The sequence below is a fragment of the Sciurus carolinensis genome, chromosome 3, assembly GCF_902686445.1.
Source record: "Sciurus carolinensis chromosome 3, mSciCar1.2, whole genome shotgun sequence".
NCBI classification, from domain to species: Eukaryota; Metazoa; Chordata; class Mammalia; order Rodentia; family Sciuridae; genus Sciurus; species Sciurus carolinensis.
The window spans coordinates 57110474-57137517 of NC_062215.1; the positions used below are offsets into that span (position 1 = coordinate 57110474).

Genomic DNA, 27044 nt, shown 5'->3' on the forward strand with positions numbered 1-27044 from the left:
TGTGAGACTGGGGCATGACTGAGATGACCTCTAAAGAACCCTGCTGCATTAGAGAATTGGCCCAGAAACCAGGCCTGGCCCTCCTCCCGCCTTTCCTGTTCACTTCAGTTAAATAGATCAGAAGGAAAATGTCTGTTTGATTTTAATCTCAACGCAGGACACTGGAGATTACATTTTCCACGGAAAATGTCAGCCGTTGCCTAAAATAGGGCTTTAGAGAAAATGCTAGAAAGTGTATTTTTAGGTTATATGTTTCCCTCCTGGATTCCTGCAATCCAATGGGCTGCGTAATACTCTCCATGGTTCATCTGCCAGGTGCAGACCCCAAACCTTCCAAACAGGTGGTCCGGGGAAAGGATTCCCATGGGAAAAAATGCTTGCAGGCCAAGAACAGGTGGACAGACATAGGACCTGTCCCATGTGTCAGGAAGCAGGCGGGGGAAGAGGGCCAGCCAGGGGCCTCAGATCTACACTGCTGACAAGCTCCAGGGTGCTACTGCTGCTGGCCTCTGAGTAGGGAAGGGCAGAAGGCGGAGATGGGTTAGACTGCAGCCTGGGAGGGGTGTCAGTGTCTTCAGCAGGGATGGGAGCTTGGCCCAGGGTTGGGGAGCCCATTAAGAGTCCAGCTCTTGGGGCTGGGGTTGGGACTGGGGCTTAGTGGCGGAACGCTTGCCTAGCATGTGTGAGGCACAGGGTTCGATCCTTAGCACCGAATACAAAAATAACCATATAAAATAAAGGCATGCTGTCCATCTACAACTATAAAAATTTTTTTTAAAAAAGAGAGAGAAGGGGCTGGGGCTATAGCTCAATTGGTAGAGTGCTTGCCTCACAAGCACAAGGCCCTGGGTTCAATCCCCAGCACCACAAAAAATAAATAAATAAATAAATAAATAAATAAATAAATAAATAAATAAATAAAAATTAAAGAGAGAGAGAGTCCAGCTCTTGCCCCCTCCACAGCCACACACAGACATTCCCCGTGTGACCCGGCTTCAGCCTTGTCCACTCTGACCCTCGATGTGGTGTGTGTGAAGTAGGGCTGGAGCTTCTGCCTCACCTCCCCTTTAGGCTCTCTGGAAAATTCAGACTTCAGGTATGAGTGGCAGCCGGCTCTGGCTGGTACAAAGTGTGTTTGAGGAAATGTAGAAGATTAGAAAAATTTGGCAGGTAAAGTGAGACAGGTGCTTCTGGTGTTTGGAAACAGCATTCTTCAAGATGGTGTGTGGGACTGGGCACATGGTGTGGTGCTGGGGGGTCTTCCTTGAACAAATCTGGAGTGGAGGCCTAGGAGGGAGTCAGGGAAGGGTTCTCACTGTCTGGGCTGCTGGTGGCTGGAGGGATAGTCCAGGAGAGCCTGCTCAGGGTGGGACTCCAAGGGCTGGCTATATTGCTCACCTTGACCAGGTGGTTCTGGAGGAGCAGGTGGGTCAGAATGTGAGGGAATGGAAGCTGAGCAGTGTTCAGAAGAGGCTCCCTTTTCATGGAGTTGGGTGACATTGACCAGGACTGGGCAACCTTCGGGGGAAGAATAAACAAGGGGGACCACGGAAATTTCCGACTCTCTTGTGTGACCTTGAGGTTCCTTGTATCCTCCAGGCCTCAGTTTCCTCTCTGAGTAGGGGACCAGAAGGGCCCCTCCTGGCTCTGGTCTCATGCTAAGATGAGTCAAGCCACACCAGAGCTCACTTAATGTGAGCGGGGGTGGGGTGGGGGCGGAGCACAAGGATTTGGGCTCAAGCCATCCACTCACAGAGGGCTGTGCAGACACATCCAGGCCAGTGTGGCCCGGATAGCATAGAGGGAGGGGCTCCCAGACTCCTCAAGACCCCGCTACATAACCCGCTCATCTCTTGTCTCCTCATGCTCCTTTGGCTGCCTGGATCCTGCAGAGCTCCCCACTGAGGAAGGTGAGACCGGGGCTGGGGCATTCTGCCAGGTGGGGGCATGACATCCTTGGCTATTCTATGAGGTGGTAATTCTCCCCTCCCGCAAGAGTGAGACCTTGCTGAACCCCTCAGCATTGCCCAAGCCTCTCAGGGTCTTGGGTTCTCCATCTTTGAACTGTAAGGAGAAATGGGGCTAGGGCCCCCTGGAGCCAGCTCTGAATGGGGAGGGCAGTGGGTCGGAGGCCTGGGCCTCATGCTGCTCTCCTGTTTCCAGGGAAGTCCCTGTGGGAGTTGGTGCTGGAGCAGTTTGAGGACCTCCTGGTACGCATCCTGCTGCTGGCTGCCCTGGTCTCCTTTGTAAGTAGCCCTGCTGCCATACTAGTGTTGGGTAGCCTGAGAGGGGAGCTGGATCTGGGCAGTGCTCAGAGGCCAGGCTGTGGGCCACAGAGCTGCTATCCTCTCAACCATGGGCACTTCCTGGCCCCCCATGCCCCTTTTCTGCTCAGATTTCAGCTTCCCTTGCCTGAACCCTCGAAGCCTCAGCACCGGGCCCCTGGCTTCCATCTGCGCTGCCCCCATTCATCTTATACTCTGCTGTCAGAGTGAGCTTTCAAAATCACAAGCTGACCTTGCCCCTCCCTGTCTCAGCCCAGGGTTCCTCAACCTCAGCACTGTTCACATTGGGACTCGATAATTGCTGGTGGAGGTGAAGGGCTGTCCTGTGCAGGCTGTTTGGTAGCACCCCTGACCTCTGTCCACCAGATGTCATTCCCACCTCCCAGTTGTAACAATCAAAAATGTCTTCAGATATTGTCAGATGTCTCCTGGTTGAATGCTGCAGCTCCTTCTAGTGCTCCTCAGACAGACGCTGGCTTTCACACCCTGCAGCCTCCTCCTGGCTACTGCTTCCCTTTGCTCTTCCCTCATTCCTGCTGCACACACCCCATTCTGAACATAGGCCAGGCCCAGGGTAGACATGTGCTAAGGGACAGTGGTTGTCTTCTTTGGCCGAATAGCAGGGACTGGAGGTGAACACAGGACTGGTAAGCGACCCCCCCAAGGGTGAACATGGTTCCCGTTCCTGGTCCCACTCCCAACAGAACTTGGGGGGAGACCTCATCTTGGTGACCTGGAGTGTGGAGCAGCAGGAGCATTGGCTGAGACCAGCTCTTCTCTAGTTGTGTCTGGTCTTTGTAGAATACGGGGACTCTTAGAAACAACATCTGTGCATGGCAGAGCCCCAAGCCGGTTTGCACCCCTTTACAGCAGAGATGGCCACACTGAGTCCCATGCAAGTGGAGAAACAAGTACCTGTTTAGGTCAGAGATGGACACAGGACTTGACTGAAGTCTGTCTTCCAGTCCTAGGCTCTAGGGCTGGAAGGATACTCTCCTGGCTAGGAACCTTGAATGTGAGCATGCATAAGAATTACTTGGGCTTGTCAAACACAGATTCCCGGACCCGCCCCAGAACTGTGACCCCAGAAGTCTAGGATAGACCTGAGAACTGTGTTTCTAACAAGTCCCTAGGGACTGTGGTGAGAAGCACTGCTCTAGGCAGACGGAAGTCTGGCTTACGAACCCCTTGAAGGTTGGCCTGGCGGGTGGGAGCTGTGGTGGTCGTATCTATGGGATGGGTGTCCTCTACCAAGGTCTTCTCAGAGGAGAGCCCCTCTGCAAGCCCAGGATTCCCTGGGGGTATCTCCCCTGAGCAGGGAAGCAGACAGGGAGACCCAGGGTACAAAGGACAAGGAGAACAGATGGGGCCGTCAGCATGACTCAGCTCACTAGCTCTGACCCTGCAGGTCCTGGCCTGGTTCGAGGAGGGAGAGGAGACCACAACAGCCTTCGTGGAGCCCCTGGTCATCATGCTGATCCTCGTGGCCAACGCGATTGTGGGCGTGTGGCAGGTGAGAGGCACAGCGTGTGGGGCTAGGCCCTGGGGCCCTGGCTTCGAGTTGTGACCTCCACCTGCAGATCCTTCTGCTTCCGGCTCAATCCCAGGCCCCAGGGGTGTCACTCTGAGGTGACAGCAAGGACAGACTACCTGCCCGTCTGTTCCTCAGGAACGCAATGCTGAGAGTGCCATCGAGGCCTTAAAGGAGTACGAGCCTGAGATGGGCAAGGTGATCCGCTCAGACCGCAGGGGCGTGCAGAGGATCCGCGCCCGAGACCTCGTCCCCGGAGACATCGTGGAAGTGGCGGGTATGCGGGGCTTCCTCCTGCCTTCACATGACACCAGGGAGCCCCGTCCCTCCCTGTGCCTCTGTCTTTCCAGTTATTTGTGTTGATGGGGTGGCTGTCACATCCCTCCAAAACTTTTGACTGAAGCCTTGTTAGGCAGGTTGGGAGGTTGTGGCCAGAGGGATCTTCTTGAGGGATCACAGCTCAGGCCCCTTACTCCCAGCCCCAGTCTTGGTTCCTTGGAACCTTCTAGACTTTCCCAGGGCCTGGGGCCCAAAGCCACCCTCAGCCGAGCCATTCTTCCTGCACAGTGGGAGACAAAGTACCTGCTGACCTCCGCCTCATCGAGATCAAGTCCACCACGCTGCGAGTGGACCAGTCCATCCTGACGGGTGAGGCCCAGGGGCCAGGGTGGAGTGGGGACAAGGGGACAGGTATGTCTTCGAGTGGGGCTTCTCAGACTTATTCTACAACCAGGTGAATCTGTGTCTGTGACCAAGCACACAGATGCCATCCCAGACCCTAGAGCTGTGAACCAGGACAAGAAGAACATGCTGTTTTCTGTAAGTTCCCAGGATGCTTGGGGGATTTTGCCTGGACAGTGATAATAAGAACAATCACATTAATGTTATTCAGAGTTCTTTTAGAAAGAACCTGCTCAATTTTTGGCAATACATGCAAATTTATAATAATAATAGTAGCTTGTGTTTACTGAGGCTTGTGTGTCTGGCACTGTTCCAAGCTCTTTGTACATACTAGTTTATTTGAAATAAGGTTATCTGGATCTTGTTATCTGTATTTTTCAACAAGGGAACAGTCTCAGAGAGGTTAAGTAAATTGCCCAAGGTCACACAGCCTGAGTGGGCAGAGGAGGTTGTAAACTTAAACATACTGGCTCCAGACCTTTTCTTCTTTCCTGCTAGGATACCCACTTTTAGCCTGGAGAAGGGCAGAGCTTGTCATTAGTCACTCAACAGAAAACCCTCTAGAGGGAAAAAACTTACAAAAATAGTGGAGGCACTAGAGGTATAGCTCAGTGGCAGAGCGCTTGCCTAGCACACATGAGGTCCCGGTTCCGTCCCCAGCACTGCAAAACAAAAACCAAAAAAACAAAAAAAAAAAGAAAGAAAAGAGAATAAAAGTGGCAAAGGATGATGGCAATGGTCCATTTCTCATATGTAAAAACTGACCCCCAAGGCATGATGCCAAGCACCCTGGCTCTTCTCAGGGAGAGTGGTGGCTTCAGCTTTGATGAGAGGGACCTGCCCCTGTGATCTCCGAGGGAGTTGACAGCTGCCCAGTAACATCCTGAAGCCAGCATGGTGTTTGGTGCCACAAGGAAGGACCAGATCAGTCAGACAGTGGCCAGGGGCACCCTGTTAGTTATAAGGGACTAGAGAGTCTCCTTGGAAGTGGAGACCATGTTCACACAGAGCTCTTCCTGAAGACAGCACCCTGCTCAGTTGCATGGACACCCTGGACAAGCTGCTTTGGGTGGGAGGGAGGCTCTTGGAGGGAGGTTTGCTCCAGTGTCAGCAGCTGTCCCTAGGAAGCTCTCCGAGGGTGGTGTGGCTAACCGCAGGTCATTTCCTTAGCCAAGGGGCTTGCACTGCTCAGGGCAGAAGAGAGATGGGCTTGCCACAGCACATGTCCTCTTGCCAGCCTCCACAGCATGGCCATTTGAAGGCACACCAAGCAACCAGCCTCCTCACCTCTGATGGACCATTTTGCAGAAGAGGACTGAGGCACAGAGCAGCAGCCTCTCCCTTACATAGGACTTGGGGATTTTTCTGGGGCCTTAGGAAGGGATAACCTGAACTTAGACTCAGGTTTTCTGGATTCTTCAGGAAATATTTACCTGGAATCATTGTCAGCTACTCTGCTGTGTGGCCGTAGTGGTTTTTATGAATCATGTTATAATGGGTTCGATGGGTTGGTGCCCAGGCTGTGCTAGTTGATCATATTGTCAAGCTCAGTCCCAGAGCCACCTCTGTGCCAGGCCTTTTGCTAGGTTTTGGGGATATGGTAAACCAAATTCCTACCTTCATAGATCTCAGACTAACATGGAAAGATAGCAATGACCCAATAAATACATAGCTATGTAAGTCCACAGGCACTAGCAACATGGAGAAAAAAAAGTCAAGTCAGAGGATGAGAGTCCTTCTCCTGCCTTGAAGTGGTTGGGTTCCCAGCCCTGGCTGGAGACCGAGCAGCTCTTTCCTTGTCTCTCCTTGGCCCAGGGCACCAATATAGCATCAGGCAAGGCGGTTGGTGTGGTGGTGGCCACAGGTCTGCAAACAGAGCTGGGCAAGATCCGGAGCCAGATGGCAGCAGTGGAGCCTGAGCGGACACCACTGCAGCGCAAGCTGGATGAGTTTGGGCGGCAGCTGTCCCATGCCATCTCTGTCATCTGCGTGGCTGTATGGGTCATCAACATCGGCCACTTTGCTGACCCGGCCCATGGTGGCTCCTGGCTCCGTGGTGCTATCTACTACTTTAAGATTGCCGTGGCCCTGGCTGTGGCTGCGATTCCTGAGGGCCTCCCGGCAGTCATCACTACATGCCTGGCGCTGGGCACACGACGCATGGCACGCAAGAATGCCATAGTGCGAAGCCTGCCCTCTGTGGAGACCCTGGGCTGCACCTCAGTCATCTGCTCTGACAAGACAGGCACTCTCACCACCAATCAAATGTCAGTGTGTCGGGTAAGTTGCTGTAGCCAGCTTGGGGTCCCTCAGGTGTTGCTGTGAGATCCTGTGCAGCTGGGCTTGCTCCCTCCCCTCCTTTTTCATAAAGGATGGAGGAGGAAATGTGGGCTCTCTCTTCTGTGGGAAACAGATCCAGTTTCTATGGGGCAGAGCAGATGACTGGCAGGCTGTAGCAGATGATGCCTGACTGGACACATGTCACTCTGACCTGTGGAGTCCTTGGCAGGTCACTGCTAGCCTGTGGACCTCATTCTCTTCATCTGAAGCTTGGGTGTACAGACCCTGCCAGGTAACCATTAAGAATCCAGGAGAGGGTCAAGTACAACTCTGGTGTCTCAGTCAAGCTGGGCCTGGACCTAGGTTCTATCCTGCTCTATCATGACTGTGTAGTTGATGCCTGTCATCAGATATGCCAGATCCAGTGACCTGGGAAGGACCAGGGCAGGAATTATTCATTCCCTAGCACTTGATCCCACATTGTGGGTCCACTGTCCATATGCTCCAGGGAATCTGACTGAGACTCCAAAGGGCAGAGGGGTCCTCCTGACCGAGCAGAGAGTTGAGCAGAGAGGTGGTGAAGGTTGTGGGTTCCCCACTTTTCCCAGGTTCTCATCATGACTCTCCCATCCCTGCTTCTGCAGTCTGTGCACTAGGCCTCAGGAACCCAGGCTCAGTATTTGAGACCCTAAGGTCCCATAGAAGTCTATCCATCAGAGGCTACTGTAGGGGAAGGAATGCTGGCAAGCTTTACTGCCCTGCAGCCCCCAACCTACTAAAACCCCTAGTAGGATTTTATCTGAACAGTGTCTTTCTTAACTGAAATGAAGATTTGAAGAGCACAGTGTGGGAATGTAGAGGCTGAACACATTGGATAACAGGCTGTACTTGCTGGAGGATACCCCGAGAACAGAGATAAGAACAAGGTCATTACTGAGCACCTGCTGCATGCTGGGCTAGCCATTTGATGATGTGCAGTGAGGAAGGCAGTCTTCATGAAACAGGAGCTGCCTCCCTAGCAGAACTAGCTAATAGACAAGGAAGTGGGCTGCCCTGGGAGGGGAGAGCACCCTGTTTCTGAGGTGCAGAGATATGAGCTGGGTGATCCAGCAGGCCCTGCTGGCAAGGCCTCCCTCTCGGGGGTCATCTCTGGGTTTGGAGGTATCTGTGCCTCAGAGCAGGGTGTAGTTTTCCTGCCCCAGAAGGCCAGAATTCATCCCCTGGAAGAGAAAGGAGGAGGGGCTGAACTCTGAACCCACTTTCTCCCATATTACTAGTGAGAAACTGAGGCTCAGTTACTTGACCAGGGATCACACAGTGAGATGAGGTAGGACCCAAACCAGCAGCTGCTCCCAGACACTGAAGAATCAGCCAAAAACCCCTCAGAGTCCAGAGCAAATGGCCAGACCATAGCTGGACACACCTGGGCAAAGTCCCCGCCTCCACTAGGACCCTGTACTCATTACTTCCCTCGGGGGAGGAGGGCCAGGCGGCTCTTGGGGGCAGGGGAAGGCATATGACACCCTTCCTAAGGTCAGGCTTTATTCAAACTGGCTTCCCCGGGGAGATGGGAGGCCACCCAGCCGCCTGAGCACGCCTGTGTGCTCCCCAGATGTTCGTGGTAGCTGAAGCGGAAGCAAGCTCCTGCCGTTTGCACGAATTCACCATCTCGGGTACAACGTATACCCCCGAGGGAGAAGTGTGAGTGCTCCCGAGGGGGTGGGCGTGGCCTCCTGTGGACTGGGGCGGGGCTAAGGTGCTGGGCACCTCCCGGGGGCGGGGCCAAAGCTTCGCAATGACCGTCTCGGCTTCGCAGGCGGCAGGGAGAGCAGCCTGTTCGCTGTGGGCAGTTCGATGGGCTGGTGGAGCTGGCGACCATCTGTGCCCTGTGCAACGACTCTGCGCTGGACTACAACGAGGTGGGCTCCCAGCCCCTTTCATGACCTCTCTAGTTTCCAGGCTTTCCAGACAGACCTTTTCCCAGAGTCTCAAAGTTACCAATGGTGGGTGGTCCTTGCCTCTTGGGAGTGCCACACCCCAGAAGCATGGCCACCCCTGCACATCCGGGCTACCATCCCTCCTTCTGGCTCAGGTGGCTTCGGGATCCTGTCCCTGGGGTTTGGGGACCGTGGAAGACTGCAGTGTAAGGGCCAGGGATTCCTGGGGGAAGAGGTGGAGGGGGACAGGATGTGAAAGGGAATTTAAAACAGAAGGCACAGCCCAGGAAAGGCCCGAATGTGATTTAAGCATCCAAAGCCATTCGTGTGGCTGGAGCAGGGGAATGGAGTGCCAAGTAGTATGCTCCAGCCTGAGGGGAAGTTTTCGACCAGATCAAGTCAACACCCATGCCAAGCTGAAGGCAGTGGAGAGCCAGCAAAAAGTTTTGAGCGGGGAGTCATGTAGTGAGCCGTGCATTTACTAAAGATCTTCCAGGTCACTGGATAAATGATGGTACAGGAAGGGCAAGACAGGAGCTGGGTGCCCTGTGTTGTCCAGGCCAGAGAGATACCAGCTGAACCCTGACTGACTGCAGGCTTAGGGAGAGGGGAGAAGGCATGGGTCAGAGAGAGATTTAGGAACTGAAAATCCTGTGACTTGTTGACTGGATAGGTGAAAGAGAGGGAACATAAGGAGAGGAGGAGGTGGCCTGAGGGGACCCAGGAACAAGGTCCCCTAGGCAGCATGTGGGTGTGTGGGCTTACAGTTTGAGTGGTCTTGACTGGGTCCAGCACTGGCGGTCATGAACACTTGAATGGCAGTGGAAGCAGGGGGCATTTGGGGCCTCAAGGAGATTGGGTGGGAGGGGAGAAGCAGGGCCCAGGCAGCAGGCTTTTGAGACCCATCAAGGAGAACCTGTTGAAGTGGACAGAGACAGGGGAAGAGCAGGGAAGGATACATGGCCATTGATACAGGGACTTGGGGGTGAATGTCAATGCCAGCAGATACCACCCCAACCCCAGGCTAGCTGGGAAGGGCTCATGGGCCTGTACAGAGATACTTTGGCAAAGGAGTCTCCAGGGCACAAGGAAGGAGTAGGAAGTGAGACTGGAGAACTGAGCTGAGGCAGCCTGCCCCTCACTCCCTTTCTCCATGGACCCTCCAGGCCAAGGGCGTGTATGAGAAGGTGGGAGAGGCCACAGAGACAGCTTTGACTTGCCTTGTGGAGAAGATGAATGTGTTTGACACTGACCTGAAGGCCCTGTCCCAGGTGGAGCGAGCTGGTGCCTGCAATGCGGTGAGCAGGGTGGAGATCTCAGGCCTCAGGCTGCATGGCTGGGGTTTCTAGGTCATCTGGAGAACAGAGAGGAAAGCAGAGTCTTGGGAGGCTTCTGGAAGGAGGAAGATCTCAACCTCCTAGTAAGACTTGACTCTAAGCAAGGAGAGGGAAGGGTTGAACATGGGCAAGAGTTTGGAGTTGGGAAGTGCACATAAGACTAGGGAATGGTAGCCTTTTAGAGAGGAAGGTAGGGGCCTTAAATGCCAGGTCGCAGGAGTACAGATACCAGGCCACAGAGAGCAAGAGGCTCTTCTTGAGGCCAAGTGGCTGGTGAGAAGCAGGCAAGAGTTGCTGGCTCTGTTCCTCATGCCCTGACCCTGGACTCTGCAGGTCATCAAGCAACTAATGAGGAAGGAGCTCACCCTCGAGTTCTCCCGGGACCGGAAGTCCATGTCGGTGTACTGCACGCCCACCCACCCTGACTCCAAGGCCCAGGGCAGCAAGATGTTTGTGAAGGTGGGGCCTGTCTCAGGGGCATCTGGTCTCCAGTCTTCTGAAGCACCAGAGCCTGCAACTGCAGGGGATTGAACTAGGAGAGGGGGAAGCCCCTTGTCAAGTGACGAGCATACTATGGGGAACTGGGAACAGTACCCAGGTGTAATGGGGAGAAGCTGGGGCCAAGGGACCAAGGCTGAGGGACCCTGCCTCATTGCATGAACTTGGAGTCATCCATGCTCTTTTGTAGGTTTCAGTTTTCCCTTGTGAACAGCAGGGCCAGGCAGGCAGTTCTTAGAAGCCTATTTTGCTTCTGGTGGTTTTGAAGTAGTTGGTACCCTCCCTTGATGCACACCCCCCCCGTGCACTTTTTTTTGGTGCATTATAGTTGTACATATTGATGGAATTTATTACATATTCATGCATACACACAGTATAGCAATATAATTTGGCCAATATGACTACCAGGAATTCCCCCTTTCCTCTTTTGTTCTCTCTTTGATTTTCGTGAGATCCACCTGCACCTTTGTTTTCCTTTTTCCTCTCTAACTTCCACATATGAGAGAAAACATGACCCTTGGCCTTCTGAGTTTGACTTATTTTGCTTAACATGATGGTCTCTAGTTCCATCCATTTTCCTGCACATGACATAATTTCATTTTTCTTTATGGCTGAATAAAACTCCATTGTGTATATGTACCACATTTTCTTTATCCATTCATCTGTTGATGGACACCTAGGCTGGTTCCATAGTTTGGCTATTTTTGAGGATGCTAGGGTTTTTTTTTTTTTTTTTTTTTTTTTGAAACTGAGTCCCTTAGAGGAAAAGGCACCAGCTCTTGTCCAGACCTCCATGCATAACACCTCTAGTCACTGCTTTCCAATCTGAAGTAGGAATCACAGCCCTGACTTCATCCCACAAGACAGATTTTTAACCCTTTGCAAAATGAAAAGACTTGCATACTGGGAGCTTGGGCTACTTTGAAAAGTTAACAGCCTTTAGGGAGGAGGATAAGCCATCTAGGGAGCTTTCAGAGACTATTCCTAAGCATGGGGTAAGGTCCAGAGTGAGACCCTAGCCTGCTGAGGAGACTGTCACAGTCCCCCCACCATACACACAGCATCTTCTCAGGGTCACACCCACCACACCCTCTTCTGCATGACTGTATTTTTGGTCCCCTGACTGGACTCAGCCTGCTTCCGTACTTCCAAAACCCCTACAGAATTAGAATCCCAGAGGCACCAGGCAGGCAGGGACATAGTGCCTGCATGGGATGCATTCCCACCCAACCCTACCCGCAAATATTGCCACAAGCCTTCTCAACTGTGGGCTGGTGGAGGTAGTGTACCACCCAGTGGGTGGCTGGGACCTTACCTCCACATTCCCTTTAGGTTTTCTCACAGTGGGGCCTATGTGGTTTCTACTCTGAGCTAAGAATGGATTCTGTGCACCCTTGTGTGATCTTTCCCCATATCTGGGTCTCAGTTTCCTCAGTTGAGCAGGGAGGAGTTGTGGAGTCCCGGCTGATGAGTTGCCTCCCTCCTCCCCACTTCTACAGGGGGCCCCCGAGAGTGTAATTGAGCGCTGCAGCTCAGTCCGTGTGGGGAGCCGCACAGCACCCCTGAATACCACCTCCAGGGAGCAGATCCTGGCAAAGATCCGAGATTGGGGCTCAGGCTCAGACACACTGCGCTGCCTAGCACTGGCCACCCGGGATGCACCCCCAAAGAAGGAGGACATGCAACTGGACGACTGCAGCAAGTTTGTTCAGTACGAGGTGGGTGCTGGGAGCCATGTGTCTCCTTGTGGTGGCCGGGCAGGTGGCAGATCAAGGGTGGGCTCAGGCCCAACTTGCACCTGCCCCCTTCCCACAGACAGACCTGACCTTCGTGGGCTGCGTGGGCATGCTGGACCCCCCAAGGCCTGAGGTTGCTGCCTGCATCACACGCTGCCACCGAGCGGGCATTCGTGTGGTCATGATCACAGGGGACAACAAAGGCACGGCTGTGGCCATCTGCCGCCAGCTCGGCATCTTTGGGGACACAGAGGATGTGGAGGGCAAAGCCTACACGGGCCGAGAATTCGATGATCTTAGCCCAGAGCAGCAGCGCCATGCCTGCCACACTGCCCGCTGCTTTGCCCGTGTGGAACCAGCACATAAGTCCCGCATCGTGGAAAACCTGCAGTCCTTTAACGAGGTCACTGCCATGGTGAGGTTACAAGACTGGCGCCAGGGGAGGTGGTTGACTTGTTAACAACTGTAATCTGGTTCTGATCTTATGTTTAACTTCGATACTGACTTTGTCCCTGACCTTGACCTTGATTTCCATCTTTTTTTTCTTTTTTGTTAAGCAGCACACTCTCCCTCTGAGCTACATGCCAGCCCCTCTGACTTCCATCTTAATCTGTTTCTTACTTTGAGCTCTACCCTAATAGGGGTTCCAGCATTGACCAGGACCCAGAACTGATCCCTGACACACATGCCATGTATTACTTTATGTTGACTTCAGCTTTAATCTGACTTCTAATCTTGACCTTAACAACAAGTTCAGACTTGACTATAATATCACTCCTAATGTGGACAGTAACCTTGACTTGGCCTCTGACTATGACTTGACCTCTACCTTAATCCATTTTTTTTCCTTGAGCCTGAGTCTAGTATTGACCCTGACCTTCACTTTGAGTCCAACCTTCACCTTGACTCCATTCCTGGCCCTTGACCTGGACCACAATCTTGGTCTCATCCCTTAAGTGCCTTCAACTTTCTCCTAAACTTCAGATTCATCTTCTACTCCACATCCAACCTGAATCTCATCCCTGTGCTCATCATGGACTCATCTTCACTCTCTCTCCACCTCATTGTCTTCTCTGACCTTACACTTGATTTCCCCAACTTTGCCCTTGTCTCCACCCCTTGCCTTTCCTTTAGCTTCATCCTTCACCCGGTTTCTATGTTCATTCTCGATGCCATCATTTATTCTGTTGACTGTCTGCTGAATTGAGGGTGGTGGGTAGGTGGAGGGAGGTTTCTCAGTGTTCCCTGTGCTCCCTGACTGGCCCACAGACTGGTGATGGGGTGAACGACGCACCTGCCCTGAAGAAAGCGGAGATCGGCATTGCCATGGGCTCGGGCACAGCTGTGGCCAAGTCAGCTGCAGAGATGGTGCTGTCAGATGACAACTTTGCCTCCATCGTGGCTGCGGTGGAGGAGGGTCGGGCCATCTACAACAACATGAAGCAATTCATTCGCTACCTCATTTCCTCTAATGTTGGCGAGGTTGTCTGGTGAGGCTCCGCATCCCTCTTCCCAGTCCTCTGGAGCAGCTCTGTGTCCCTGAGACTTAGCTGCAGGGATTGAGGGATACTTGTCCTACCCTGACTGAGGCCTCCCAGGGTTCCACCTCAGGGTGGGGAGAGGCAGAAGCCCTAATGACCTGTCCATGTGGACCCCAAGGAGGTGCCTAAGGGTCCCCTGTCATTCTTACAGCCATGGCCTCCTCCCACTTTAAGAGAACCAGCCCCATCTTTGGGCATTGATGTATCCATGCGTGTGCATGAGTTAATTGGCATGTGTGTGTACTTGGTGTGAGTGCCCAAGTGAGAGGCTCGTGTGTGAATGTTTCTGCATGCATTTATGCTCTTATGCATCTTTGGGAATGAATACAAACAGGATGATCAGGATGTGTGCATCTCACCTGTGACCCACCTTCATTCCTGTCCCCATCCATCATCTCTCACTTTACATGTGAGCTCCCCAAAACCTTGTCCTTGTCTTCGATATGTGAGAGATACCCATGGGGGATGATGAGCATATGCTTGCTGGACACAGGTGGATTCTGCACCTCTGCTTATTGGGGCAAATAAGTAGGTGTCTGCTGGCATTGTGGGACTGTGTGGCAGCTTCTAGGCTTTTGCATGTGTCTGGTGCTTGGACATGCATTGTGTGTGTGTGCACACACATGTGTACTTGGCCTTTGCTAGGTCTGAAGAGCAGATGTCTCCAGGGTCCGGAGCTGGGACTAGGGGAGGCATGGCTGGCCTGGGTGTGAGCAGGAGCTGGACCCTCCATTGGTGGAGGCTGGGCCTGCTGGGGGCTAGAGCCCATGACTCTGGTTCTAGCATCTTCCTCACAGCAATTCTGGGCCTGCCCGAAGCCCTGATCCCCGTGCAGCTGCTCTGGGTGAACCTGGTGACAGATGGCCTACCTGCCACAGCCCTGGGCTTTAACCCACCAGACTTGGACATCATGGAGAAGCTGCCTCGGAATCCTCAAGAGGCCCTCATTAGTGGTTGGCTCTTTTTCCGATATCTGGCTATTGGAGGTGAGCAGGGCCCCAGCTCTTGGTGAGCTTCCTGAGAGCCTGTATCCATCAGGCTTGCAAATTGCAGATAGAGCAATTTGGCCAGCTATGCCAAAAAAAACTCTGAGAACTTGTGTAAAAGACTGGAGCATATCTCAGATATGGCTGGATCCAGGCCTCAGACAGTATTATTGTCATATTTTGGCTCTGCTTCAACTCCATTCTCAGGCAGGCATCCCTCGGGTGGCAGAATGGCTGCTGCAGCTCTAGCCCTCATGCTTACTCCATTACAACCCCAATTCAATAGAAGAGAGAACTTGTTTGATAAAATTCTCAAGCCTGTTCTCATTAGCATAAGTTGGGTCACCTGTTTAAGTTTTAGCCAATTACTATGAACACTTGATTGTCATTCAGTGGCCACTGTTGGCATTGAGGGTAGGTGTCTTAGAGACACCTGGCTTAGAGAGGGAGAGGGTGGTTCCCTGATGGAAATTCAGGAAATTGCTAGGAAGGAGAAATGGATGCCAGGAAACTGCCACTGTCCACTGCAGCCAGTCTCCTCCTCCCCTCCCTGCAGTGTACGTAGGCCTGGCCACAGTGGCTGCCGCCACCTGGTGGTTCCTGTATGATGCGGAGGGACCTCACATCACCTTCTACCAGCTGGTGAGCAAGTGATGGCCAGGGAGTCTGCTGGGTAGACTGGAGGTAGAACTTACCATTTGGGCTGTTGGAAGTTCCAGGGGAGAAGAATCCAGAACCCCATGGTTGCCCACCACTGTCCGACCCCCTCCCCTCATTAAACATCCACCACTTAAGGAGTCAATCTCAGAATGTGCTGGAAACTCAGAGACCCCAGAGGGGATGATGCTTCCACTCCCAATTATCATTGCAGTGTTTCCTTCCTCTGAGTGTATCTGCCCCTGGCACCGGAGCAGGAGGCAGCCCAAGGCCCACATGCCTGGCACCCAGCAGCCCTCAAGGCTGGGGGATGGGCCCTCCTGAAGGAGTGGAGAGCCTCTTCCTGAAGGCTGGCAGTCCTCCCCTTCCCACCCACTGCAGAAGCTCAGGTCAGCCTTGGGTGCCTCTGCCCTCTTGGCTCCTGTGGGAACCGGACTGTAGAGTGGGGAAGATGCCACTTCCTTCCAGCCCGTATCCATTCTTTAAGGATTCCAAATCTCCAGGACCCTGCGCACACCTCTCTTCTGAACCCCAGCCCCACACATCCAGCTGGATGTCCCTGAGATGTCCAAAGGCCTAAGCCAGATGTTTCACCTTCCTCCACACCAATCCCTCTCTTCCATCCCCATCTCTGTTCCACTACCTGCCTGATCACCCAAGCCAGTCACCTGGGAGTCACACTGATCCCTCCCCCATGCCCTCCATCAATCTGCACTGCCCTCTCAACAGCCCAAGCTCATCCCATTTCTCAATTAGCTGCTTGATCAAGAAACGGCTATTAGGTACCTACTGTGTGCTCGGCACAAACTACTAAGCCCATGGCAGTGATGAGCAGGCAGTTCCTGCAGAGTTTAGTCTGGGGGGATGAGGGCCGTGGAAACAGGCATTCACATTCAGGGTGAAGGGCTTCAGCAGAGAAAAAGAAGGTGGCTGTGGGGCTCAGAAGTGATCGAGGTTAGACCTAAGGTAGAACTTTCAGCTCCAGTTGTTGGGTTTCAAGAGGAGTCTAAAGTCCTAGGGTTCCTGGGGGATGCTGCTAAGAGGCTACAGAGTGGGGCTGGGGTTGTGGCTTAGTGGTAGAGTGCTCGCCTAGCACATGTGAGGCACTGGGTTCCATCCTCAGCACTGCATAAAAATAAATAAATAAAACAAAGATATTGCATCTATCTACAATTGAAAAATATATTTAAAAAATAAAAGTGGCCACAGAGTGGTTAAAAACAGGAGGCATGGAGCCTGGATCTAAGCTGCCAGGTTCACACCCTAGGTCACTGCATGCTAGCTCTGTGACTCTGAATAGACTGCTTAACCTCTCTGCCTTATCTGTAAATGGATAGTAATAGTCCCTCCCTCACAGGGCTGTTGAGAGGATTAACTGAGTTAATACTTATAAAGTGCTTAGAATGACATGTGGTACACAGTAAGAGCTATGGGTATTCATTAAGTTAGTCAAACCCAAAGTGCCAGAGGAAATAGCCAAGCAGGCAAAAGATAGGAATGGACAGAGCAGTGGCTTCAGTAGAAATGGGCTCCCACAGGGGTTCCTGATGTGCTTATGAGACAGACAGTTCAGCCCTGAGCACCTTCTAATAAACCATGTAGAAGTCCACACTGTGAGCCATGACCCGGGGCATAATATGTCTGTGACCTGGCTCACCGTGTAGTACCTAGGAGGTCAGAACAGAAAGTGTTTATAGCAATGGATTTATTGAAACACCTTGATATGATCCCGTTGGTATTTTCACCCCTTGTTCAGCATAAGGCTGTACCAATGTTTGCATGATCACATAAGTCGTTAGGATCTGGGAGGGTGGGGTCTGATGGCGGTGGTACAACTAGCAGAAGGACTTGATTCTCTTGGTCTCTTGGCCACATGGGTAGAGCCAGGTTCTAAGTTCAGGACATTTTCTCTACTGTATGATAAGCTCCAAATAAAAGTAGTTGCCCTTGCCTCAGATGTGCGGCTTTTGGAGAAACAATTCTACTGTTGACTTAAAAAGACAAGAGTCTCTATCTTGGTTAAAATAAGAACTAGCATGGGCCGGGGATATAACTCAGTTGGTGGAGTGCTTGCCTCACATGCACAAGGCCCTGGGTTCAACCCCCAGCACCATAACAAACAAAAAACTAGCCAACACTCATTCTACCTAGTAACAACTTTGTTACATTAGGCTTAATAAAGCATGTAGTTTTGTCCAAAAAAAAAAAAAAAAAAGAACTAACCAAGCCATAGCTTCCTAATTTTCCTTCCTGCATGAGAGAATAGGCAGGTGCCCAGAGCTGCCTTTGCCACTGCACTGGTGCCATGGGGGGATGCAGGACTACCCTGACTGCACAGGGTGACAGACAGTGTGTCCCTTCACAGGTTGCCCTCAGGATTATTTTCACAGCACAGGGTCCCCATTTCTAAACACTTAGCTTTTAAAAGATCTCTGTGTTCAGATTAGACTCCCAGAAGGAGATTCATGTTATCGGAGAACTGAGCTGGGTGGTTATGAATGTTTACACTCATGCCCATGACGTGGAAGAGAACCTGATAGAAGTTCTCCTGAAGGTCCTCACCTCAGTATCATATCTCAATAGACGGAGAAAGAACAGCAGAAAAACTGCCCAGGGCTGCAGGGGCCACAGCTGCTTCCTTTATCACACCTTGACAGTTTCTTGTTAATTGCACCCTGGTAATTCATGACCCATGTCATAAGCAAAAATCAAGTCTGCTAGAGCTTAATTTCAGTGGCAGAAAAGGTAGGAATGGGACTATCATCATTACCATCATCATCTTTTTTGTTACCAAGGGTGTTTAACCACTGAGCAACATCCTCAGTCCTTTCTATTTTTTATTTTTTTTTAATTTTGTTTTAGTTGTAGTTGGACACAATTCCTTAATTTTATTTTTATGTGATTCTGAGAACTGAACCCAGAGCCTCATACATCCTAGGCAAATGCTCTACCACTGAGCCACCCTTTTTATTTTTTATTTTGAGACAGGGTCTCATTAATTTATTGAAACTAGCCTTGAACTTGTTATCCTCCTGCCTCAGCCTCCCAAGTTGCTGGAATTACAGGCGTGTGCCACCATACCTGGCTGAAACCTTTTTCTAATAGTAGTGAAGAGCCAGGCATGGTGGCCCATGCCTGTGGTCCCAGCTACTCAGAAAGCTGAGTTGGGAGGATCATTTGAACCTCGAGTTCAAGACCAGCCTAGGCAACATAGCAGGACCATGTCTAAAATAAAAGAAAAAAAGAAAAGAAAACAGTAAAAAGAAAAGAAAGGTAGAAGAAGAAGAAACAGAATCAGAGTAACAGTGAATAGGGCCCACGTGGCCTTTTATCTTCTATACCCCAAAGGGAAATTCCATTCACCCATGATTTTGTTGATTTGTTTTCATATGCTTTTACTTATTCACTGGTCTTAGTCAATTGTCACCCCCATTCCTGCACCTCAGAGACCCTCAGGGGGCCCTGCAGAGCCTTGGGGCAAACCCTGGACCACCCCTCCAGCTGCGGGCACCTTGTCATCCTCCCCAGCCTGATATGACTGTTGTCCCTCAGATCCACAGACCCTTCCCCGGGACAGTGGCCCTCCTCTCTGTGCACTGGCCTCTCCTTGCAGAGCAGTGCAGCCTCCTGGTCCCCTCTGGAGGAGCTGCCCTTGTGGGGGTCCCTGTGTTCACCCTGTGAGAGTGTTCTGCCCACTATTGTCCTCAGGTGTGGCCAAAGGCAGGGGTTGGGGGAGGCTTCTCTATCAACCGTTTACTTCTCCCTGACACCACCCTGTGCCCTCAGAGGAACTTCCTGAAGTGCTCTGAGGACAACCCACTCTTCGAGGGCATCGACTGCGAGGTCTTTGAGTCTCGCTTCCCCACAACCATGGCCTTGTCGGTGCTTGTGACCATTGAGATGTGCAACGCCCTCAACAGGTGGGCGGTCACCAGGGTTGGGAGTGGGGCTGAGGGTCGGGGGAAGCTAAGGGTCAGGGGCCCCAAAAGGGGCTCTGAGAATCAGTGAAGCCAGAATTGGGTTCTGAGGAACAAAGGAGGCCAAGACTGGGATGTAAAAGAAAAGGCCGAGTGTGCTGGAGTGGGGATGCCCCAGTGGGGCCCCCTGTGTCCTGGCCTGCGATGAGTACCCTGTGCCTTTGGCAGCGTCTCGGAGAACCAGTCACTGCTGCGGATGCCTCCCTGGCTGAACCCCTGGCTGCTGGCGGCTGTGGCCATGTCCATGGCCCTGCACTTCCTCATCTTGCTGGTACCGCCCCTGCCCGTGAGTTGCCCCATGCTGCCTCCTCCCCTCCTTGGGTTCCTGGATAAGGACCAGCCTTTGGATGTTAGAGGCCCTAGGCTGGGCGCTGGACCTTCCCAGGCCCCTCTGCAGTGGAAGCCTCCTGGAGGACAGGAAGTTGAAAGGTCTGGTCATCTACCATCCTCCAAATGTGTCCCCACCTTCGGGAGCCCCCTGATTTGGAGGACAGACGTGGAGACCCCTTGCTGAGAAGAATATCCCAAGACTGGGGTGGGAGGCAGGACCAGGGCTTTTCCAGTGCAGAGTCCTTCCATTCCCAGCAAGATGACGGGACTGAGTCCTGTGGGCAAGAGGAGAGGGCACTCCCGATAGAAGAAACCGAGTAGACAAAGACGTGGAGATGGGACATCGAGGGATGTCTTAGAAGTGTTAGAGGAGAGTCTTTTGGTGTCCAGGTGAATGAAGCAGGTGACTGGCTTGGGCCTGGGTGGTGCTCCCTGTAACCATACCTCCCTTTCTCCCCACCAGCTCATTTTCCAGGTGACCCCACTGAGCGGGCACCAGTGGGTAGTGGTGCTCCAGATATCTCTGCCTGTTATCCTGCTTGATGAGGCCCTCAAGTACCTATCCCGGAATCACCTGGATGGTGAGTGGGAGACCCCAGGCCCTCTGCCCTGCTTGTCCCCAGCCTACCTCCCTGCCTACCTTTGCTCTCCAGCTGTGGTGGCCACCTCAGTAGGGGTACCTCAGATGGTCCCAGCTCCAGCCTACCTGTCTGTACAGTGGAAGAAGTGTTCTTGGAGAATGGGAAGGGGCTGTGACATGAGGTTTCTGCGGGCCTTGTGTGGTGGGGGTCTGGCTGGGCTCACAGGACCACCAATGGGGACACTGCTGAGGGGCACGCTACCTTGCTCTCTTCACTCGCCACCACCCGACTTACTGCCAGGACACTGTGCCCTCCCTCTGACCTTGGCCTCTGACCCCCCCCCCCAATGTCTTTATCCAAGCGTTCTCAGGACAGTCTCACAGGCCTGGAATAGGCCGCCGCTGACCACCTCCGGGACCCCAGACCACACCGGGTTGGCTTCTTTGGTGTCACCTTGTGGGTGGGTGCAAGGGGAGGGTCTGCCTTCACCCAGGAACAGAGGACAGAATGGTATGGGTCAGGTGGGGAGGCCCCACATAGAGGAGCAGTCTGGGGGAATGTGTTGCTCTGGGCAGCGAGGTCTTTGGGGGCTACTTCTGGCAGGAATGTGTCCCTGCTTCAGGGAAGTGGGACGAGCTATAAATATATCACATGCTTGTCATTCCACAGGGGCCAAGGCAATCAATTGGCTTCTATCCCCAATGCCGGCCAGTGCTGGACACCACAAATAATTTGTCTTTTTTTTTTTTTTTTATACCAGAGATTGAACCCTGGGGTGTTTAATCACTGACCCACATCCCCAACCCTTTTTTATATTTTATTTAGAGACAGGGTCTCACTGAGTTGCTTAGGATGCTCAGGACCTTCCTAAGTTGCTGAGGCTGACTTTGAACTCCCGATTCTCCTGCCTCAGCCTCTGAGTCACTAGGATCACAGGCGTGTACCACTGCACCAGGCTAAATAATTTGTCTTTTAAAAAGGGCCTGGGGGCTGGGGTTGTGGCTCAGTGGTAGAGCGCTTGCCCAGTATGTGTGAGGCACTGAGTTCGATCCTCAGCACCATATATAAGTAAATAAATAAAATAAAAGTTCAGCAATAACCCATAAAAATATTTAAAAAAATAAAATAAAAATAAAAAGGGCCTGGGCTTGCGTTGTAGCTGAGTGGTAGAATGTGTGTTTTGTACATGCAAGGTCCTGGGTTCTGCCCCCATGGGGTGCCATAAAAAAACAAACAACAACAAAATTCTCTCTAGAGAAGCTGACCTGTTATATGTCTGTCCAGGGAGTGACCAGACTTATGTAGAGGGGCTCACCTGAAGCAGGGTCTGTTGGAGCCCCCGAGAGGAGTTGGGGAGCTGGACTGGACTACTGTCCCTATCCCGTGACATGGATGCTCCTCAGCAGTGGCTGCTGGGCAAGGAGGGTTCCTGGGCCTGATGGGAGGAGAGAGAGGGAGCCCAGGATGGGACAGGTCAGAAGGACTGGGGAGGGAGCTATTCCTACCTGCCTGGGGTCGGGGAGGTTTCCAGAAAATTCAGGCTTAAAACAGAGGTTTAAAAAGACAGGACAACCTGGTGAAGCAGGGATTGGGTGTGTCTTATGGGACTGGTGCCTGGAGTTCAGGGCAGAAGAGGTGAGGTCTAGAGGGCAGCAAGATCCCTGAATGTCAAAGTGAAGGCCTAGACATTATCCTTAGGTAAATGTGGAGCCATAGAAGGGTTGAAAGCGTGGGAGTGTCTGTGTCAAGCACAGGAGAAACATAGAAGGGGGCGAGGCTGGAAGCAGGGAGGTTGGGGAGGCGCTGAGTTGCACCAGGGAAGGGAGCTGGTCTCAAGCCTTTCCCTCCACCTTTGACCAGAGATGCTGACTGTGGTCCCTGAAGTTTGACTTGAAAGGGTGCTGTCTTGTTGTTGGGAACAGCTTTGGGGCCAAGGGGAGGAACTCAGGCTGGGCACCTGTGGCCACATCTGTAGGTGGGGTAGAAGAATGTGTGTGCTGGAAGCCTGGACATCTCTGCCCTGGGCAGGCAGGCAGGCAGGCAGGCGGGCAGGCAGGCAGGCGGGCGGGCGGCTGCGGTCCCTTGGGACTCCTAAAGCCGGATGGAGCGGGGGTGAGAGAGGGGACCCTTTACATTCCCAAGCCAGGCAAGTGGCCTTTTAGGGAAGTTTTACAGAGACCTGATGCCTGTGGCTTCCCCATGATTTATGAAGGATGTGTCCGGGTGATACAGGGTCAGCCCTAGGGTGTTGGTGGGGGGGTCCTCTTGTCCCACCTCCTGGCTCTGTCCAGGTGTGACTAGGCCACTGTCAGGGGAGGCTTGTGCTGGGCTGTGAGGAAGGAAGGGAAGCAGAGGCCAAGTGGGGACAGATCTGGAAGGGTCCTGAGTACAAGGCAGGCCTGGACTTTATTCTGAGGACAGCAGGGAGCCATGAAAGGGAATGATGGGGCTGGTTTGGACTTTTGTGGGATGCCTGTGGCAGAAAATGGATGGTGAGGTAAGACAGAGCTGGGGGCTAGGACAGGCCTTGATGTTTTGAGACCCTGGTGGTGGGTAGTGGAGGAAGACTTAACTCAGTGATTTAGTTGCAGTCAGGCTGAGGTATATGTGATGGGGGAGGAGGCAAGGAGACCCCTGTTTCTAGACCTCAGTGCTGGGAAGGGGGTTCCCCAAACTACAAAACACGAGGAATTTTCACTGGGTGGTTGGGGGCATTGATGGAGTGTGTGGGGTGCAGGAGGCCCAGGGGAAGGTGTCCACACCACATTGAGGAGGGCCGACAGGTTGAGGCTAAACCAGGATCCTGAGGAAGGAAGACCACAGGTGGGGGTGGGGGGAGGTGTGGTGCTGTCTCCAGAGAAATGGAGAGTGGAAGGGGCTGAGGAAGGAGCTGGAAGGAGTCAGGCTGGATGTGTGCTTTCACACATTTTTTTTTTTCACACATTTTTTTTTTCTGGTTTTTCTTCCAGAAATAAAGGATCAGAAGTGAGTACTGGGAACAGAGCAGAGTCTCCAGTGTGTACCTCAGACTGATGGTGCCCAAGTGTTTGTCCCCACTCCCCAACCCTGCCACCATGCTCATCCACCTGCCCACTGGGCCCTGCTGGACAGTCCTGAGGCCAGAACGGCCACACCCAGGTCCAATCCTGGGGTCCCTATCCCCACTTCCATCTGACTTGGGGGCTCTGTAGTTCATGTCTCTTGAACTCTCCTGGGAAGATCCCTTGCTGAAGCTCTGGACCAAGAGCTAAGCCTGGGAGGGGGCTACAAGAAGCCAGAGCTGGCAGAGATCCAGAGCTGCAGAGCCCCTCAACCTGTGTGTCCAACAGTATGTACTGGAGCCTGCTCCCCATGCTTGGAGGCTGGGCCTCTACTTAGTGACCTGTGCCTCTGCACTGATGGAGAATACCAGCTCTGATCTCTCACTCAGTGCCTGGTCTGAAACCTGGTCAGTCTCAAGGAGGGGCATCCAGGGAGCCATCTGGGCCCAGCTGTGTACAGCGAGGCAGGAAGCGTCCACCAAGTCAGCTCATGAGAGCTGGAGCCTGTTTCTGTTTATATGTGCAGGCCCCAGGGGGTTGAAAGGTCAGAGAGAAAGGAACACAAGGAGCAGGGAGGAGGGGCCAGGCAAGGACCCTCTTTCCCTGGGGGAGACACCCAGTTGTCTGCCTCAGCTCAACTCACTTCCCAAACTCAGGTTTTCCTTTCCTAAGCAAATGACTGGGTGATGCCTGGTCCACCAAGAAGAGTTCAGATTTGCTATCTCTGTCCCTGGTGCCTGAGACCCCAGATGTCCTTAGGTCCCTGACTCCTATGCCGTTCCATGCAGGCTGGTGTGCAGCCATCTCTGCACAGTTAGGTGATTCTGAGTCTCCTGGACTCTTGGCCTCACTTTTTGCCCATTCCCTCCACACACATGCACCCATGAGCCAAAAGGATGTCATTAGGGATGACTGTCACCCAAGGACACTTACCCCCTCTTCCCGCTTCTCACTGGAAGAATGCATCTCTCTGTGGGTCTCAAGTCAGATGACAGGAAGACAGCATTTGATTGATGGGAATTTTCTCTTACTCAGCTTTTGTTCCTTTGGCAAAAAATAGCTAGGATTAGCAGAAAATAGCAAGTAAATAACTGTCTATATGTCTTCTCCCCTCCTTGAGTGTACTGAGCTATGATTTTATATGTAAATCAAGACTCACATCCCTGTCTGGTCCCCAGAATCCAAACCCCTGTCAGCCTGCCTTACAGTCTAATGGTCTCCTCGTTCTGCAGCCCCTGCCCTCACGCTTCCTCCCGCCCTCTCACAGGTTCTGGAGGGGCCCTGAGAGAGACAGAGTTGGGGGTGCCCTGGCAGAGGCAGGGCCCTGTACCCACCTGCTGGTAGAGAAATAAAAGTGGTGTGCCTGGGGCAACAGAGGGCCGCCAGCGTGTGTTTTCTGGAGTGTGGGCGCCTGTCTTTGCCAGAAGGTGTCTACCTGGGGCCCACCACTCCCATCCCTCAGCAAAGCGAAGATCTGAAACTCCTGCATCATCCAAAATCTCTTTTTCCAAGACAAGGCTTTGGAGAGGTACTGAATTCCAGAACCATATTCCAGGACAGATGGAGGACGAGGCAAACCCTCATGCTTGATCCTCCCTTGGATGGCACTTGATAGTCGGAACATATTTTAAGGGCCTTTTAAACATGTTGTGATCTGCATGTCACTCCCAGTATGTCACCAAGGCCAGGAGCAGGGGTCCATGATGTAGCCCTGAGGCAGGGCTGGGTCTGGAACCTGAATCTCAAAAGCCCCTTGCAACCCATAGAGGATCCCCCATCCCTGGCAGTTCTGTAAGACTTGTGACTCCCCCTGACTAGGTCCTATGACTCTTTTGCTCTGTTTCCCTCCCTTCAATCCCCAGGATCCCATCTATCCTTCATGCATCTAAGCCCTGCTCAAATGTGTCTCCCATTTCCCCAAGGCTTCCCTCAGATCACAGGGCCCCAGGGTCTCTGCAGGCCTGCTTGAGATGAACCAAACTGCCCAGGTGGCCCTGCCTTCCTGGGAGCAGGGTTCAAGGAAGGGACTAGCCATGTCCCTTGTTTCTTTGCTCTGGAGGGAGGACACATCACTAAGATTTGGTATCTAATCTTCTATTCAGCTGACCTGGGCAGGAGACTCAGGCCCTGCCCACAGGGCCAGAGGCAGGAACCACTACATAAAATTTGCAGGGCCCACTACATAATTTGCAGAACCCATCGCAAAATGCAAACATTCAGCCCCTGGTTCAAAAACAGAATTACAGTGACATCAGAACATTACATCAAGGGTAAAATCTTTCTGTTTCTGAGAATGGGCCTAATGCATTTGCAGAGGCTGCATGTCCATGAAGCCAACTGTGATCACAAGAGACAGGCCTGCCCTTAGGGGCTCCTAGGGTTTTTTCAGGGAATGGGACAGGGTGGTACACAGCTCACGGCAGGAGCCAAGATGGGTAAAGAATTTTTTCCACATGGGCCATCTATAAGACCTCTCCGACCCAAAACCTTTTCATACTCATCTCCCAGGGTCTTCAGCTGGTCCATGAAATGAGCCAAGCAGGGGTTAGGACTCCATTTGACCTCTGAGGAAACCAAGGTCTTCTGAGGACCTGACCATTGTAGCAGATGGGGTGGGTGTGGAGCTAAGACAGGCTGAGGGGTCTTTCGTTAGAGGTGTGGCAGCTACAACCTTTCCAGAAGCCTCTAGGGCTCCATGGCCAAACCTACATTGCCTCCACCCCCAACCAGGCCTGCCCAAGTCCAGCTCTGTCTGGCCCACAGCATGGAGTCCACAGGCCAAGATGGGGCGGCCAAGGTAAACAGAGAGGTTTCCTTACCTCGTAGTTGCTCACCCAGGAGGGAATTCCAGGGCAAGCCCTGGCACACTCCTCTCTGGCTCAAGGGTGGCAGCTGCCAAAATGCCCATGGGTCTCCCTACCCCTCCAGAGACCAGGACTTCATGCTCCCCAGACCCCCTATCCTCTACCCCTCACAGTGGAGGGAGGGACCATGTTGGAGCTGCATTAGGATAAATGGGAGAGGAAAACAGGCAGGGAAAAGAAAGAAATGCACGGATACTCGGAGATCTGATTTGAGGGTCTGTAGCAGCTTTTCTCATTATAGGCCCCAATAGTCCATCCACAGACCAAGAATGAACTGTGACATCCACAACAGAATACTCTTCAACAGCAAAAAGAAACAAACTGATAGATCTAACAACAAGGAGGAAACTCAAAATCACTGTTGAGTAAAAGAAGCCAGAAAAATAGAGCTCATCCTGTGATTTCACTTCTATGAAGTTCTAGAAAAGGCAGGACAAATCTGTATTGATAAAGCAGATCAGTGACTGCCTAGGCCTGGGTGCTGGGGAAAGATTGACTGCAAAGGGGTAGGAGGGAATCTTCTAGAAATGATGGATTGTGGGGGTAAGGGTAGGGAACTCCACACATTTGCCAGAACTCATCAAACCCTGTCTAAAATGGGTATTTTATTGTATGTGAATTATAGCGTGACCTACTTTGATTTAAAATAAATTAATGAATAAAAAAATAGGAGCTGGAGAGGTAGATTGGTGTGTGGCTACCATGGGGGTGTGGACGTGTCCAGTAGAGCTGGGGAGGAGATGGAGACTCCTGAGTGAAGTAGAGAAGCAGAGACTTCGGCT

General features: G+C 52.5%; 1 protein-coding gene across 2 annotated transcripts in view; it reads left to right on the forward strand.

The window, feature by feature from the left end:
* Atp2a3 (ATPase sarcoplasmic/endoplasmic reticulum Ca2+ transporting 3) overlaps positions 1–26774 on the forward strand; it is a 35741-nt gene extending 8967 nt beyond the window's left edge. Inside the window, exons 2-22 of one of the 2 annotated variants that reach the window (XM_047546160.1) lie at positions 1893–1910; positions 2164–2246; positions 3694–3798; positions 3955–4093; positions 4384–4464; positions 4550–4635; positions 6313–6777; positions 8390–8478; positions 8594–8696; positions 9881–10012; positions 10385–10510; positions 12049–12267; positions 12365–12700; positions 13555–13775; positions 14610–14812; positions 15369–15454; positions 19256–19389; positions 19615–19732; positions 20240–20358; positions 20704–20790; positions 23327–26774. In XM_047546160.1, coding sequence (XP_047402116.1) covers positions 1893–1910; positions 2164–2246; positions 3694–3798; positions 3955–4093; positions 4384–4464; positions 4550–4635; positions 6313–6777; positions 8390–8478; positions 8594–8696; positions 9881–10012; positions 10385–10510; positions 12049–12267; positions 12365–12700; positions 13555–13775; positions 14610–14812; positions 15369–15454; positions 19256–19389; positions 19615–19732; positions 20240–20358; positions 20704–20790; positions 23327–23390 — 3014 coding nt within the window. In that variant the 3' untranslated portion in view covers positions 23391–26774. The remainder of the gene's footprint in view (positions 1–1892; positions 1911–2163; positions 2247–3693; positions 3799–3954; positions 4094–4383; positions 4465–4549; positions 4636–6312; positions 6778–8389; positions 8479–8593; positions 8697–9880; positions 10013–10384; positions 10511–12048; positions 12268–12364; positions 12701–13554; positions 13776–14609; positions 14813–15368; positions 15455–19255; positions 19390–19614; positions 19733–20239; positions 20359–20703; positions 20791–23326) is intronic. The other variant, XM_047546159.1, reaches the window with a different exon arrangement.
* The last annotated feature ends 270 nt before the right edge of the window (positions 26775–27044 follow it).